The 12,827-nt window shown below is 39.6% G+C and overlaps 1 protein-coding gene across 2 annotated transcripts in view; it reads left to right on the top strand.

The window, feature by feature from the left end:
* Nucleotides 1–12,827, top strand: part of DIP2B (DIP2 disco-interacting protein 2 homolog B (Drosophila)) — a 103,255-nt gene that overhangs the window by 63,573 nt on the left and 26,855 nt on the right. For both annotated transcript variants that reach the window (XM_008568974.1, XM_008568975.1), the window contains exons 20-22: nt 3,104–3,305; nt 8,618–8,727; nt 8,863–8,943. In XM_008568974.1, coding sequence (XP_008567196.1) covers nt 3,104–3,305; nt 8,618–8,727; nt 8,863–8,943 — 393 coding nt within the window. The remainder of the gene's footprint in view (nt 1–3,103; nt 3,306–8,617; nt 8,728–8,862; nt 8,944–12,827) is intronic.

Consider the following 12,827-nt stretch of genomic DNA (forward strand, 5'->3'; position numbering starts at 1 on the left):
TGGATACTGTTAGCAAAATCAGATCATTAATACAATTTCTCCTTGTGGACCACATAGTGTTTTTCTACTCAGGTTGCCAGTAACAATAGATTTGACTTGCCTCAGCATATTCTTTCGTGCTGAGTGTTTACTAGCGCCGAAAGTTTTAACTGTTCATGTGTGGAGCACATCTTTGGCAGTAAGTAGTGCCATAAGTTGTGCCTAGAATGTGAGGGATCCAAAAAAATGTGTTATTCTGACTGTGAAGGAGCTTTACTCTAGAGTTAGAGAAGATGTTAGGGAAAGAGAATGATTTGGGCCCGATATAAGGGATGTGTTTTTGGTGGGGAGCAGGCTAGAATGATGTAAAGAGTCTAGTCTCCATTTAGAATTACTGACTTTGAATCCCAGTTCCTCTCCTTACAGACATGTGCCCTTGTGCGAGTTACTTAACCTCACTGAGTTTATTTCCTCCACTTCCTGTGAAGTGGAGATAAGATTATCTATTTTACAGAGTGACTGGAAGGGTTAAATGAGATAGTTAATTGAAGTATATAGTGTCTGCATTCAGTAAATAATGATGGTGATTATTTTTAACATCAAAAATAATGATCATAATAAGCTTAATCTCCAATAAAGAAGTCCACTCTATTTTAAATAATATTCCTTTCACTCTTCTTTATTGTTCTAATTAACATTTATCTCCATATAAGTATGTTTACATTTATTAATTGTTTTCTACATTCACTATAATATAAGCCCCACGAAGGCCATGACTTGTCTCTTGTTCACTACTCAATCCCCAGAGCCTGATAGCTATGCCGACATGTCTTAGTAGGCTCAGTAAATATTTGTTGGCTAAATGGATGGTCCAGAGAAAGCAATAACTTACGTATATTATTGGAAGTGCTTCCAATGTCTTTAACTTCTCTTCTTGGGACATTTGGATTTACTAACTGCCAGTTAGTAGTAATGTAGAAACAACACATGCATGAGATGAGTGACAGGGCTAGATGACTTTTAAGATTTCTTTCTATCCTCAGGGTCTGTGGTTCTGAGGTATCAGTTGGTGTAGCATAGGCTATTTGTAGTAGGAAATCAGAGAAAACAAAATCTACTGAAGGTAGACTAGACAGAAAAGATTAAGAAGAAGGTAGGACTGGCTGATCTCTGAAAGATAGCTAAGGTGCAGACATGCAAAGAGAATATTTTTCATACCATTCATATTTTCTTTTTTTTTAAAAAAGATGACCAGTAAGGGGATCTTAACCCTTGACTTGGTGTCGTCAGCACCACACTCTCCCAAGTGAGCTAACCGACCATCCCTGTATAGGAATCCGAACCGGTGGCCTTGGTGTTATCAGCACCGCACTCTCCCAAGTGAGCCATGGTCTGGCCCTATACCATTCATATTTTCAAACAAACAAAAACCTGCTTATTTTGTTCAGGATGAACTTTGGGGCATATTGGTAGAATCTTGTGGTAAATTACATATTTTTTTGCTGTATAGAAAAGTGAGTGTATCTGAAATTTCCCAAGATACTTGTTACTTTTCCCTAGAAAGCAACTGTAGGAATTAAATGCAGTGCCAACTTACTAATCAAAATTCTTGTAAAAGTCATTTGGGGTCTGACTGGAGTATGAAATAAGAGGCCGCTGTTTTCCCAGTGTCTGTAAATTCTTTAGGCATTTGGGTCCATAGTAGAACAGTAAAGGACACCATATGTTCTAGTAGGTTAGAGGCCAAAGGTTATTTAATTCCAGATCTGTTTATAACATAAACTAAATACCTAACTAAGCACCGTCTGAGTAAAGGTGGTTAGTAATTGTGTTTTCAGTGAGGAATCCAGGCTACATGTAATATACTTGCCAACTTTCTGTGTATTCTAGAAGAACAGAAACTTAGGAACTCTGCCAGACTTCCTGTTTCCTAGTCATCCGTGTTGCTTAGAAAGATAGTCTCAGGAATATGATTTTCAAGTTTATTCCTTTGCCCTTTTAAATTGTTTTAATAAAAGGCTTTGTCTACCTTTTATGACTGTTAATTCATTCTCCTTCTCAGTAAGACTTATGGGAAATAACGATAGAACCCTCTTAACTGATATGTTTGGAATTGGTATTAATGGTTGGTCAGTTTTAAAAGGTAGCTGAAGCAGAAAATCATAAAAATGAGAAATTTTTGAAGTATTAAATTTTAACATAAAACATGTAACTGTATTCATTTGATATAGAGCAGTGTGATTATGAGCATACCAGTTTGAGTTCTAGGTCAACTTACCTCCATAAACTGTATCCAAATGCATCATCTTTGGTTTCTGGTTTTGTTTCCTTTAAGTTGGAACTGGAACGCAGGTATTTGAAAAGTGATCAAATAGATAATGCTTATCGGTAGGATTAAATTGCCCATACCTCACAACAGTAGTTTTTTTAGGAGCTCACTTTTAGTGTATTTTTCCAAAGCATAACTTTTTCTGGTTTTTGGCATTCATATTTTACCAATTGATGTAATGTTTAATTAAGTCATGTGAACATGATACAAGAACTGTCACGAACTGTGTGGAAACACAGCTAACTGTCAGCAAGCATACGGTTACATGGCTGGGAGCAGAGGTGCACCGAGGGGAGCTTGTGACCTCCAGTGCTAAGGGTGCTGCGGGCCATGCCATGGATGTTTTGCAGAGGGGATGAATGGTGACATGCTAAGTCACATAAGTGGGGGCCCATTCAGAGAGCTTCCATTGTGTTCATAATAAAAATACTTTGCCTCCATCTAATTGAGCTATGTTGGACAGCTAAAAGATCAAAAGAACTAAAACAAATTCCTAGGTTTCTGACATCACTTAAGAGAGACCATACTGAGGCTTTCAAATCAATATTCACCTCTGTCCATTTAGATTGTGTCTTACCACTCTTCTGTTAACCTCTGCCATAGCTGAAAGATGTATGAGATCTTTATGATTATCTTTAGATTTTTAGATGTATGGAATCTTAATGATCTACCAGATTCTAGAACTCGAATGGATAGAGAAAGAAAAATCCTAGAGTAATATAATGGATTATGTCAGGAGTATGTCAAATGTAGTGAACGTAATCTCATTGAGTGTTTTTCTTTGTATTTTTCTAGGCAATTGATAGCATTCATCAAGTGGGGGTTTATTGCCTTGCTCTGGTGCCTGCCAATACATTGCCAAAAACTCCACTAGGAGGGATCCATATATCTCAGACAAAACAGCTCTTTCTGGAGGGATCTCTACATCCTTGCAACATCCTCATGTGCCCACATACATGTGTGACAAATTTGCCAAAACCCCGGCAAAAGCAACCAGGTAATATGCTAACTTCCAAGACATAACATTAAAATTGTAACTTTAAGAAGCTGATTTCTCTCAGTGTGAGTCTTACTCTGGAATTAGACTTTACAAAGATTAGTAACACAAGAATAGCATCAGATGACCCAAAACAAGGAGTGAGACCCTGCAAAATAGGCTCCTTTGGGTTTACAACTGTCTCCCTCTTCTGGACAATTCTCAGTATCATTCCTCCATTTCCCCTAAAGTATAGGTCAAGATGATCAGAATCCCACTGTAGAAGCAGAAGAAAATAAGTCCTGTAAGAGAAGGTTCTGATAATAAGAATCACTAGTATTTAGTGTGTACTTACTAAATGCTGCATAATAACTAAGCATTTTACATATGTGATCCTAAAGCCTTGTCCCCAGCTATAGAAAATAAAGTTCAGAAAAAAGTATCATGCCCAAGTCACATAGCTGAATTAGTGACAGGGCTGAGATTAACACTAATTGTGACTGAAATCCACACTCTGAATTATTATGCTGTACTGCATTTCTGTTGGGACTCTCTTATCTCTCATTCCTTTTTAGCTCTAGGGGTCTGATTTGGGACCATAATACTTCTAGGGAACAAGATACTTAATTCAGAAAGTAAGCTCAAGGTAAATAGCATGCTTTGCATTTGCCCTGTTCCTGTGAGTTGAAGCAACTTAAGAGTGTATGAGTTGCCATGTGGAAAAAGAGAAAAAACAAATAGTCAATTTTACCTTTTTGCCTTATTTCTGAGCAGACCTAGATTACAAGGCTGACTGGGTAGGAGGCTAAGGGCAGGAGTAATTGGTTGATCATAAGTCATGTTAAAATACCTGTTAACTCCAACATGGGATTTTTAAGTTTTATTGGTGCTTTTTCATTTTAAGAGAAGTTAGTGAGAGGCTCCTAGTTTCCTAAATGCCTGAAAACACGTGAAAGCCAAAATCTGGCCTCTGCAGATCCCCCTCACCACCCCCCCAGACACACAGTATACGTCAGTCTCCAGATGCTGGGAAGAGATGATGTAAGTGAGAAGATGAGAAAGGGGAAGGGGAAGTGTGGTATTTAATTTAATTTCTGTAAGACAGCTTCTGTTAAAAGGTGAACGTGATGTACAATAGTAAAATATAAGGTAAACCTCTGACTCCCTAGGATATTTTTATCAGGATCTTAAGATGTTAATACACTGCAGTCATTACTTCAGTGGTCTGGTGGCTGAAGATCATATCACACTTGTTTATCTAGATTTTATTGTCAACTCATCCAGTACTCTTATTAACAGTGTGTGTAGAGCTAAAGTATGATATTCATCAGTTTCTGCTACGAAAGAGTTCATGGAGGCTAATATTCTAAAGGGGCAGTCAAAATCAAGAAGTCTATGTTATTAACAAGAAATGTATAAAAAGAAGTATCTTCAAACACATTACCTGCCTATGCATATGACAGATACATTAAAACATACAAATCTTTCTCCATCTCAAATTCTGTTACACTGCCCTATAAGGAAAATCATATGTTACATTTGTCATATGAGTAAAATCCTATTTTAAATAGCATTTAATCTTTAATTCTTTTAACTAAACATTACTATTGTGGTAGTTACTTAAGAAGATTTTGCTTAGAGTCATAGCACATACTTAAAAGTGCTTTTGCCAGTCAGGTTTCAACCAATTTTATTACAGATAAAACTTACATAAAAGACTTATTCCTCGGGCCGAGTCCGTGGCGCACTCGGGAGAGTGCGGCGCTGGGAGCTCAGCAGTGCTCCCGCCGCGGGTTCGGATCCTATATAGGGATGACTGGTGCGCTCACAGCGCTCACTGGCTGAGCGTGGTGCGGCCGGTCTCAAAAAGGACAAAAAAAAAAAAAAAGACTTATTCCTAAGCTTCTAAAGGCATAGCAGCCATTTCATCCTGTCTGAGGAAAGCAATATGTTGGATTCAGGTTTTTCTTTCTTGTTGTTGGTGCCTGCTAAGATCTTAGTTGGATGCATATGAACAGGACCAAAGCAATTTGAAAATCATGGCGCAGACAGTGGTGGAGATGATGAGGGATAGCATGAGAGTTTGGGGTTGAAGAAGAATATGGGAAAGAGGAGATGGGTAGGGAGTGAAGTAAGAAAGGAAAAGGAAGATGCAAAAGGTGCGAAGGCAGCCCAGAGGCAAAAATGTCATTGAGATGCGTATTGGAGCTATTGTGGAAAGAATGAGAGTGCGTTAGTTAGGACTGGTCTTGGCTGCAAGTTGCAGAAAAACGTCACAGCAGCTTAAAGGAGATACAGATTTCTTTCTTTCTAAGGTAAAAGAAATTTAGAGTTAGGCAATCCAGGGCCGGGATGGTCACTCCTCAGTCGTGTTCTACCAGCTCCCCGTCTTTTTGCAGCATTGTTTTATCAGTCAGCTGTTGTTACAGATATACTACATAACAACCCTAAAACTCAGTGCCTGAGAAAACAAGCATTTATTTTTCACCATGGAATGTGGATCTGGGCTTGGCTGGAGTCAACTGGACTTGACCTGGTTCCAGGCTGTCAGTTAGGTTCAGACCTGTTCCATGTGTTTCCTCATCACGGGATCAGCAGCTACCTGGGCCATATTTTTCTCAAGGCAGATGGTAGAAGTAAGAAGGCAAGCCAAACCACACAAGCATATTTAAAGCTTCTGTTTGTGTCACGTTTCCTAACATTTCATTGTCCAAAACAAGTCAGACCATGCCCAGAGTCAGTGGAGCAGAGAAGTACCTCCTCCCACGTAACCACAGCTAGGACAGGAAGGAAAGGAAGGATTGTGAGAAAATAAAACAGCCCCACCACAGCCATCCTCAGCATACTGCCTCAGGGTCCGTTCGGCTCCCTGACCTCCAGCTATCATTTCTACATTCCAGTTAGCAGGTAGGGGGAAAAGGTACAGAATGAATACCCTTCCCTTTAAACGTGTTTTCTAGGACTAGCCTGTTAGCTCACTTAGAGTGTGGTTCTGATAACACCAAGGTCACAGTTTTGGATCCCCTTACCAGCCAGCTCCCCAAAACAAAAACAAAACACATGTTTTCTAGAAATTGTGCATATGAATTTCTCTTACATATTACTCTCCCACATTAAAAAGTATAGTCTTCATTCCAGGCATATGTCCAGCTGGGGTCTGTTATTAAGGAAGAAGAGGAGAGTAGGTGCTGGGGTTGATAACTGCAGTTTTTGCCACAGAAAATTTATAGGGAAGGCATATTTACAGGTACAGCAATGTCTGCAATTAGCTTCCTGGAGTATTCCTTTCAGTATTTTTCACTTTCTGTGACCCATAGACCCCAGAAATGCACACAGAAGAACTTCCAGAAATTGGGGGTTGTGGGGGGAATTCCTGCTGAATTATTTTTGTTTGAAACTACCCTGCAAAATTCACTTTTTTTTTTTCCTTTTTTTCTTTTTTCGTGACCAGTAACGGGATCGCAACCCTCAGTGTCGCGCCCGTACCATGACCAGCAATGGGATCGCAACCCTCGGTGTCGCGCCCACACTGCGCTCAACCAGTGAGCGGACCGGTCTCTATATGGGATCTGAACCCTCGGCGGGAGTGCCACCGCACTCCCAAGTGCCGCACTCTACCGAGTGCGCCACCAGGCCGGCCCCAAAATTGACTTTTTAAAATGTCATGCCTTTATTAATTTTACAATATGAATCCAGGATTAGTCAATTGACACAGTCAAATACACTCTGAGTCTCTGCCTGTATAAGAGGCTATCTCTAACATGATATATTTGTGATTTATTATGCAGTTTCTCAGGAAGGAAGGTTGCATATTATACTTAAATTGCAGTTGCCACTTTGTAGACTAAAACTGTTTGGCAGTCAGAGTGTTTACCTTGTTGTAATTTTTAATTTTTTTTAACCATTCATTCTGAAAAAATTTCAAAAAAGTTACCAGATGATACAAAGAATTCCTTTACATCCTTTGATCAGCTTCTGTTAATATTTACCCTTTTAAAAGTGATTATATGATTAAAGTGATTTTGTTTCATCTGTTTCAATATATTCAGGATCAACAGATTTTGACAATCAAAGATATTTAATATTAATCCAATGTAACATCAGTGTTAGTTAAAACCCAGCTGGCAATAAGTTTTTATTATCTTTCCTCCATCTTCTGAGTTCCGTGTGGTGGAATCTTCATCTTTCATTGACCATCAGAAAGACATACAGTGCCCTAGCACTTTTGAGATGGGAAGGGTTACCCCTGTTTATTTTGAAGTGTCAAACCTATGGAAAGGCGTAAAGAATAGTACAGTGATCACCCATATACCTTCCCCCAGATTCATCAATTGCTGAAATTTTTTCACTGAACTCTGAAAGTAAATTGCAGAAATCATGACACTTCACCCCTAAGTATTTTAGCATGTTTATTTCCAAAGAACAAAAACCTTCTCCTAAAAATTTTCCTAATTAGCAATGATGTCATTATCTTGTTAAGAATTTTAACCTTAATATAATGCTATCATCTAATAATAAACAGTTCATATTTGGATTTCTTCACTTGTTTATTATAGCTGATTTTTAAAAAATCCAGTATTCAGTTAAGGTCATGCATTGCATTTGGCTGTCATGTCCTTTAATTTAGAGGCTTGAAGCCCTATTTTGTCTTTAAACATGGACGATTTTGAAGAGTCCAGGCTAGTTGTCTTGTAGAATGTCCTACAGTCTGTATTGCTTTTTTTTTGGCAGGGAGGTGCTGGGGTGCAGCTGGCCAGTACATGGAATCTGAACCCGTGACCTTGGTGTTATAAGGCTGAACTGTAACCGGCCAGCCCTGTGTTTCACTATTCATTTTTTATGCAGCACTTCTGATATTCCTGATAAATTCACTCTCGGTCCTCATAGGTGGTAGATTTCTGTCCAAAACATATTTATTACTGTCAGGCCCTCTTTTAGGGTAGTATTGTGATTGGAAACAGATGAAGTTATTTTTAGTAGGAATCAGTACAACCAGCTGTCACTTCCTCAGAGTGAAAATTTCTTTGTATGCCAAGCTGCAGTAGCCAACCTGCACCCCTCTCTCCCTCAACCCCTGTCTCTCCTGTGGTCCTGTTTTGTTCTTTTCTAGCACTTGCTGCTACCTGAGTTTATTTATTTGTATATGTACTTCTTGGTTGCCTTTCTCCACTACAATATAAGCTCTTTGCTGCCATGTCCCTAACGCCTCCAAGAAAGCTTAGTCAGTATTGTTGAATGAATGTTTCACCCAATTTTGGTCAGTCTGGAAATGCTTGGGGATATGTAGCTTGAATTGCTATCTCGAGAAAGTTGATTTTTGCCTTTATTTATAGGTGTAGGCCCTGCTTCTGTGATGGTTGGGAATCTGGTTGCCGGAAAACGCATAGCACAAGCTGCTGGAAGAGATCTGGGACAAATAGAAGAGAATGATTTAGTGAGGAAGGTTAGTGTTCCAGAAGTGTTGTCTTTTTACAGACAGGTCAAGGACAGAACTTGTACTTCAGGTATCAGATGGGGGGTGCATTACACTTTTTTAAAGTTGCTGACCCTGAGTCTTTTTTCTGCTTTATGATTTTAGCACCAGTTTCTGGCAGAGATTTTACAGTGGCGAGCCCAGGCAACTCCTGACCATATACTCTTCATGCTGTTAAATGCCAAGGTATTAAAAATTCAGTTGTTTGTCTAATCAGCTGAATACTGTGGGAGAATCTTAGGCACTCTTGATCTCTTTTTTTTTTTAATCTGAACATTTATATTGCTACCTCTGAGGAAGGAGTTACTGCTTTCTCCTTGTTTCAACATAGGAGGATAACTGTGCAGTCACTTTAAGGTTGAAATGAGACCTGGAGAGTTATTTAATATTATCTTTTCTTGTGTTACAGTCAAGTCTTCCTTATCCAGTTCTGATAGGAACAATGGGGCCAACACTGCAATTATATAAATATACAGATGTGTAGAGTGCGTTATGTCATGCAGTTTTTTACCCAATTTGATTTGTAATTCTTTGAGTTCTGCCAGGAAGAAAATGGCTTTAGACCAACATTTTAAAAACCAGTCATTTTTGGGCCGGCCCGGTGGCGCACTGCTACAGTGCGCCGCTTGGGAGGGCGGCGGCACTCCCGCCGAGAGTTCGGATCCCATGTACAGACCGGCCGCTCACTGGCTGAGCGAGGTGCGGGCACAACACCGAGGGTTGCGATCCCGTTGCCGGTCCCGGTCCAGTACGGGTGTGACACTGAGGGTTGCGATCCGTTGCCGGTCACGAAAAAAGACAAAAAGGAAAAAAAAAAAAAAACCAGTCATTTTTAGTATGTGCTTAGATGATGTTTTGCTAAAAGATAAAAAGCGAATTTAAAATTATTCAAGAGTACATTTAACTACTGGTTTCTAATGGATGGTTCACTATAACATTGTATTTTGTAAGTTATGCAGTCTATGGGAGTCTGCTGAGTTTTGTGTTTGTTTTAATGGCCAAGTCACAGGCTAAAAGTACTGTGACCATGTGCATAGCAGTGTTTCTCCCCAGCAGTGGAAAGGCCTATCGGATCTCTTAGGGGACTTATCTGAATTGCCCTCATCTGTCCTTGTCCCCCTAGAATCTGATTTTTCTTTTTTGAGAATTCATACATTGTTAGAACTTAGAACTTAACAAGAGGAATATGCTGTGCATCTTTGTGAAAAGTCGTTAAAAACCTTAAGAATCACTGCTTTTATGATAGAAAACTTGGGGACTTCCTTGCTCCACTTCTCCATGATGTGGCCTTCTCTCCAAGTCTGTGGATTCATTAAGGTCCCTACATTTCATTAAGAAGATGTCAGCACAGCTTACTCTCAAGCCTGGCTGTGGCAAAAGTTATGGTGTTGTGAAATCCATAACCCAGATATTTGTTCAAGAGAATAAGTTTATTTTATTTATTTATTTATTTATTTTTTTAAAGATGACCGGTAAAGGGATCTTAACCCTTGACTTGGTGCTGTCAGCACCACGCTCAGCCAGTGAGCGAACCGGCCATCCCTATATGGGATCTGAACCCGGGGCCTTGGTGTTATCAATACCACACTCTCCCGAGTGAGCCACGGGCCGGCCCAAGAGCATAAGTTTAAATTTGCTTCTTGATTAGAGAAATAATATACATGGTTGACTGCCTAAAGGACATGTAATCCACTTATTCTTCTGTATATTCTAGTATTTTACCTTGCGTTAGCCCAGAACGCCAGAAAGCTTAGTAACCATACAACATTGTTCCCTCATGCCTAGAACATTGTTTTTGCTGAACTTTGGTCTGCTGCTGTACCATGGACCAAAAAAGAAGAATGTTATAAGAAATGGCTTTATGAATTTAACACTGACTTAGCCAAAGGGATATTCATTTTAATGTTATAAACTTAATGTCCAACAACAGACAATTAGCTAACTAAATTATGGCATATAAATATAAAATACTATGCAGCTGTTCAAAACAATGTTGTAGAAGAATATTTGATGATTCAGAAAATATTCATAATGTATAAATGGAAAACATGGGATATAAAACTTTGGTAATTGAATGCTTACTGAAGACCCTGTTCTAGGTGCTTTACATTTCATAGTTCGTTATAAGGCTGAAGAAACTGAGGCACAGAGGTCACAGAACTAGTAAGTGGTAGGGCTTGGGAATTGGCTCTTTACTTTCATTTGAACCCAAACTGGCTTCAGAGCCCACATTCTTTTTTTTTTTTTTTTTCCTTTTTGTCTTTTTTTCGTGACCGGCAACGGATCGCAACCCTCAGTGTCGCCCTGGGACCGGCAACGGGATCGCAACCCTCGGTGCTGTGTCTGCACCTCGCTCAGCCAGTGAGCAGCCTTTCTGTATGTGGGATCCGAACCCTCAGCGGGAGCACCGCTGCGCTCCCAAGCGGCGCACTGTAGCAGTGCGCCACCGGGCCGGCCCCAGAGCCCACATTCTTTACCAGTGTACTACACAGCCTCTGACAGATAATATAGTATGATTTTTTTTTTAAGTGTTGCATGTGAATTTATATATAAGATATACTCATTTTGGGGGCCGGCCCGTGGCGCACTCGGTAGAGTGCGGTGCTAATAACACCAAGGCCCCGGGTTCGGATCCCACATAGGGATGGCCGGTTCGCTCACTGGCTGAGCGTGGTGCTGACAACACCAAGTCAAGGGTTAAGATCCCCTTACCGGTCATCTTTTAAAAAAAAAAAAAAAAAAAAAGATATACTCATTTTTTAAAGACCAGGCAAATACATACTGAAATGTTAGTAATGGTTACATCTTACCAGAGAATTATATTTACTTATCTATATTTTCCAAATTTTCTATACTGAACATGTACTATTTTATATTCATGAAATTTTAAAAGTTTGTTTTTTGGTGGCTGGCTGGTACGGGGATCTGAACCCTTTGTCCTTGGGGTTATAACACCAAAAAAAATTTTTTTTTAAAGAAACAGCTCAGTAAAACTTGTGCTTATTGTAAGATTTTTATGAGTTATAAAGTTATAGTGATTGACAAAATGTGGTATTATCATGATAGACAAAGAACAACCATCTGGTATACAGTTTGTCATCATCCTATAAATTAAAGATCAGCAACCTAGTTAGCCAGCAATTTCATTTCTAGGTCTATATGCCCTATCAAAATTCATATGCACCAGGATACCTGTACAAAAATGGCAATGTCCGTCAGCAGTAGAGTGGATAGATAAATTGTCACATGTTCATACAATGAAATGTTATATAGCAGCAAACACAAATGAAATATACCTACACACAGCAGCATAGATGACTCTTAAAATAATGTTGAATAAAAAAACCAAAATACAAAAGATACAGTACAATTCCATTTATATAAAATTCAAATATCCCATGGGTGGTAAAAATAAAAAGAAAATAAACCAGTGATTAACATAAAGTCAAGACAGTGGTTACCTATGGAGGGAAAGAGAAGGCTGTGAGTGGGGAGACCCATAGGGTGCTTTTAAGCTGCTGGCAGTGGTCTTCACCATGTCATTCTGGTGCTTGCACAGATGCTTGCTACATGCATGTTTTACACCTTTTGCCTTATGTGTGTTATATTTCACAAGGGAAAGGGTTTCAGAAAGCCTAGCTCAGTGAAACTCTGTGAAGACCTGCAGGAGAAATTATTCTTAGGATCAGAACTAGCTGGACATCTTCTAATCACCTAATCTTTATTATTACCTAGTGGGGTCTAATTCATTGTTACTGTTTTTGTTTACATCTTTATTGTTGGAAAACTGAGAGCCAAATTTGTGTTTTGTACAGCAAATGCACATGACCACATGGGTAGCAGTTACAGTACCAACCTCACTCCTGCCCTCATCCTGCTTTCATACCCATTAATTTCCCTGTACTCTTATGTCCTCACTTAAAAAAATTTAAAAATCCTGGGCCGGCCCGGTGGCGCACTGCTACAGTGTGCCGCTTGGGAAGTGCGGCAGCGTTCCTGCCGAGGGTTCAGATCCCACATACAGACCGGCCACTCACTGGCTGAGCGAGGAGCGGGGGCAACACCGAGGG

Source organism: Galeopterus variegatus, unplaced genomic scaffold (genome assembly GCF_000696425.1).
Source record: "Galeopterus variegatus unplaced genomic scaffold, G_variegatus-3.0.2 Scaffold455, whole genome shotgun sequence".
In the NCBI taxonomy this organism is placed as follows: Eukaryota; Metazoa; Chordata; class Mammalia; order Dermoptera; family Cynocephalidae; genus Galeopterus; species Galeopterus variegatus.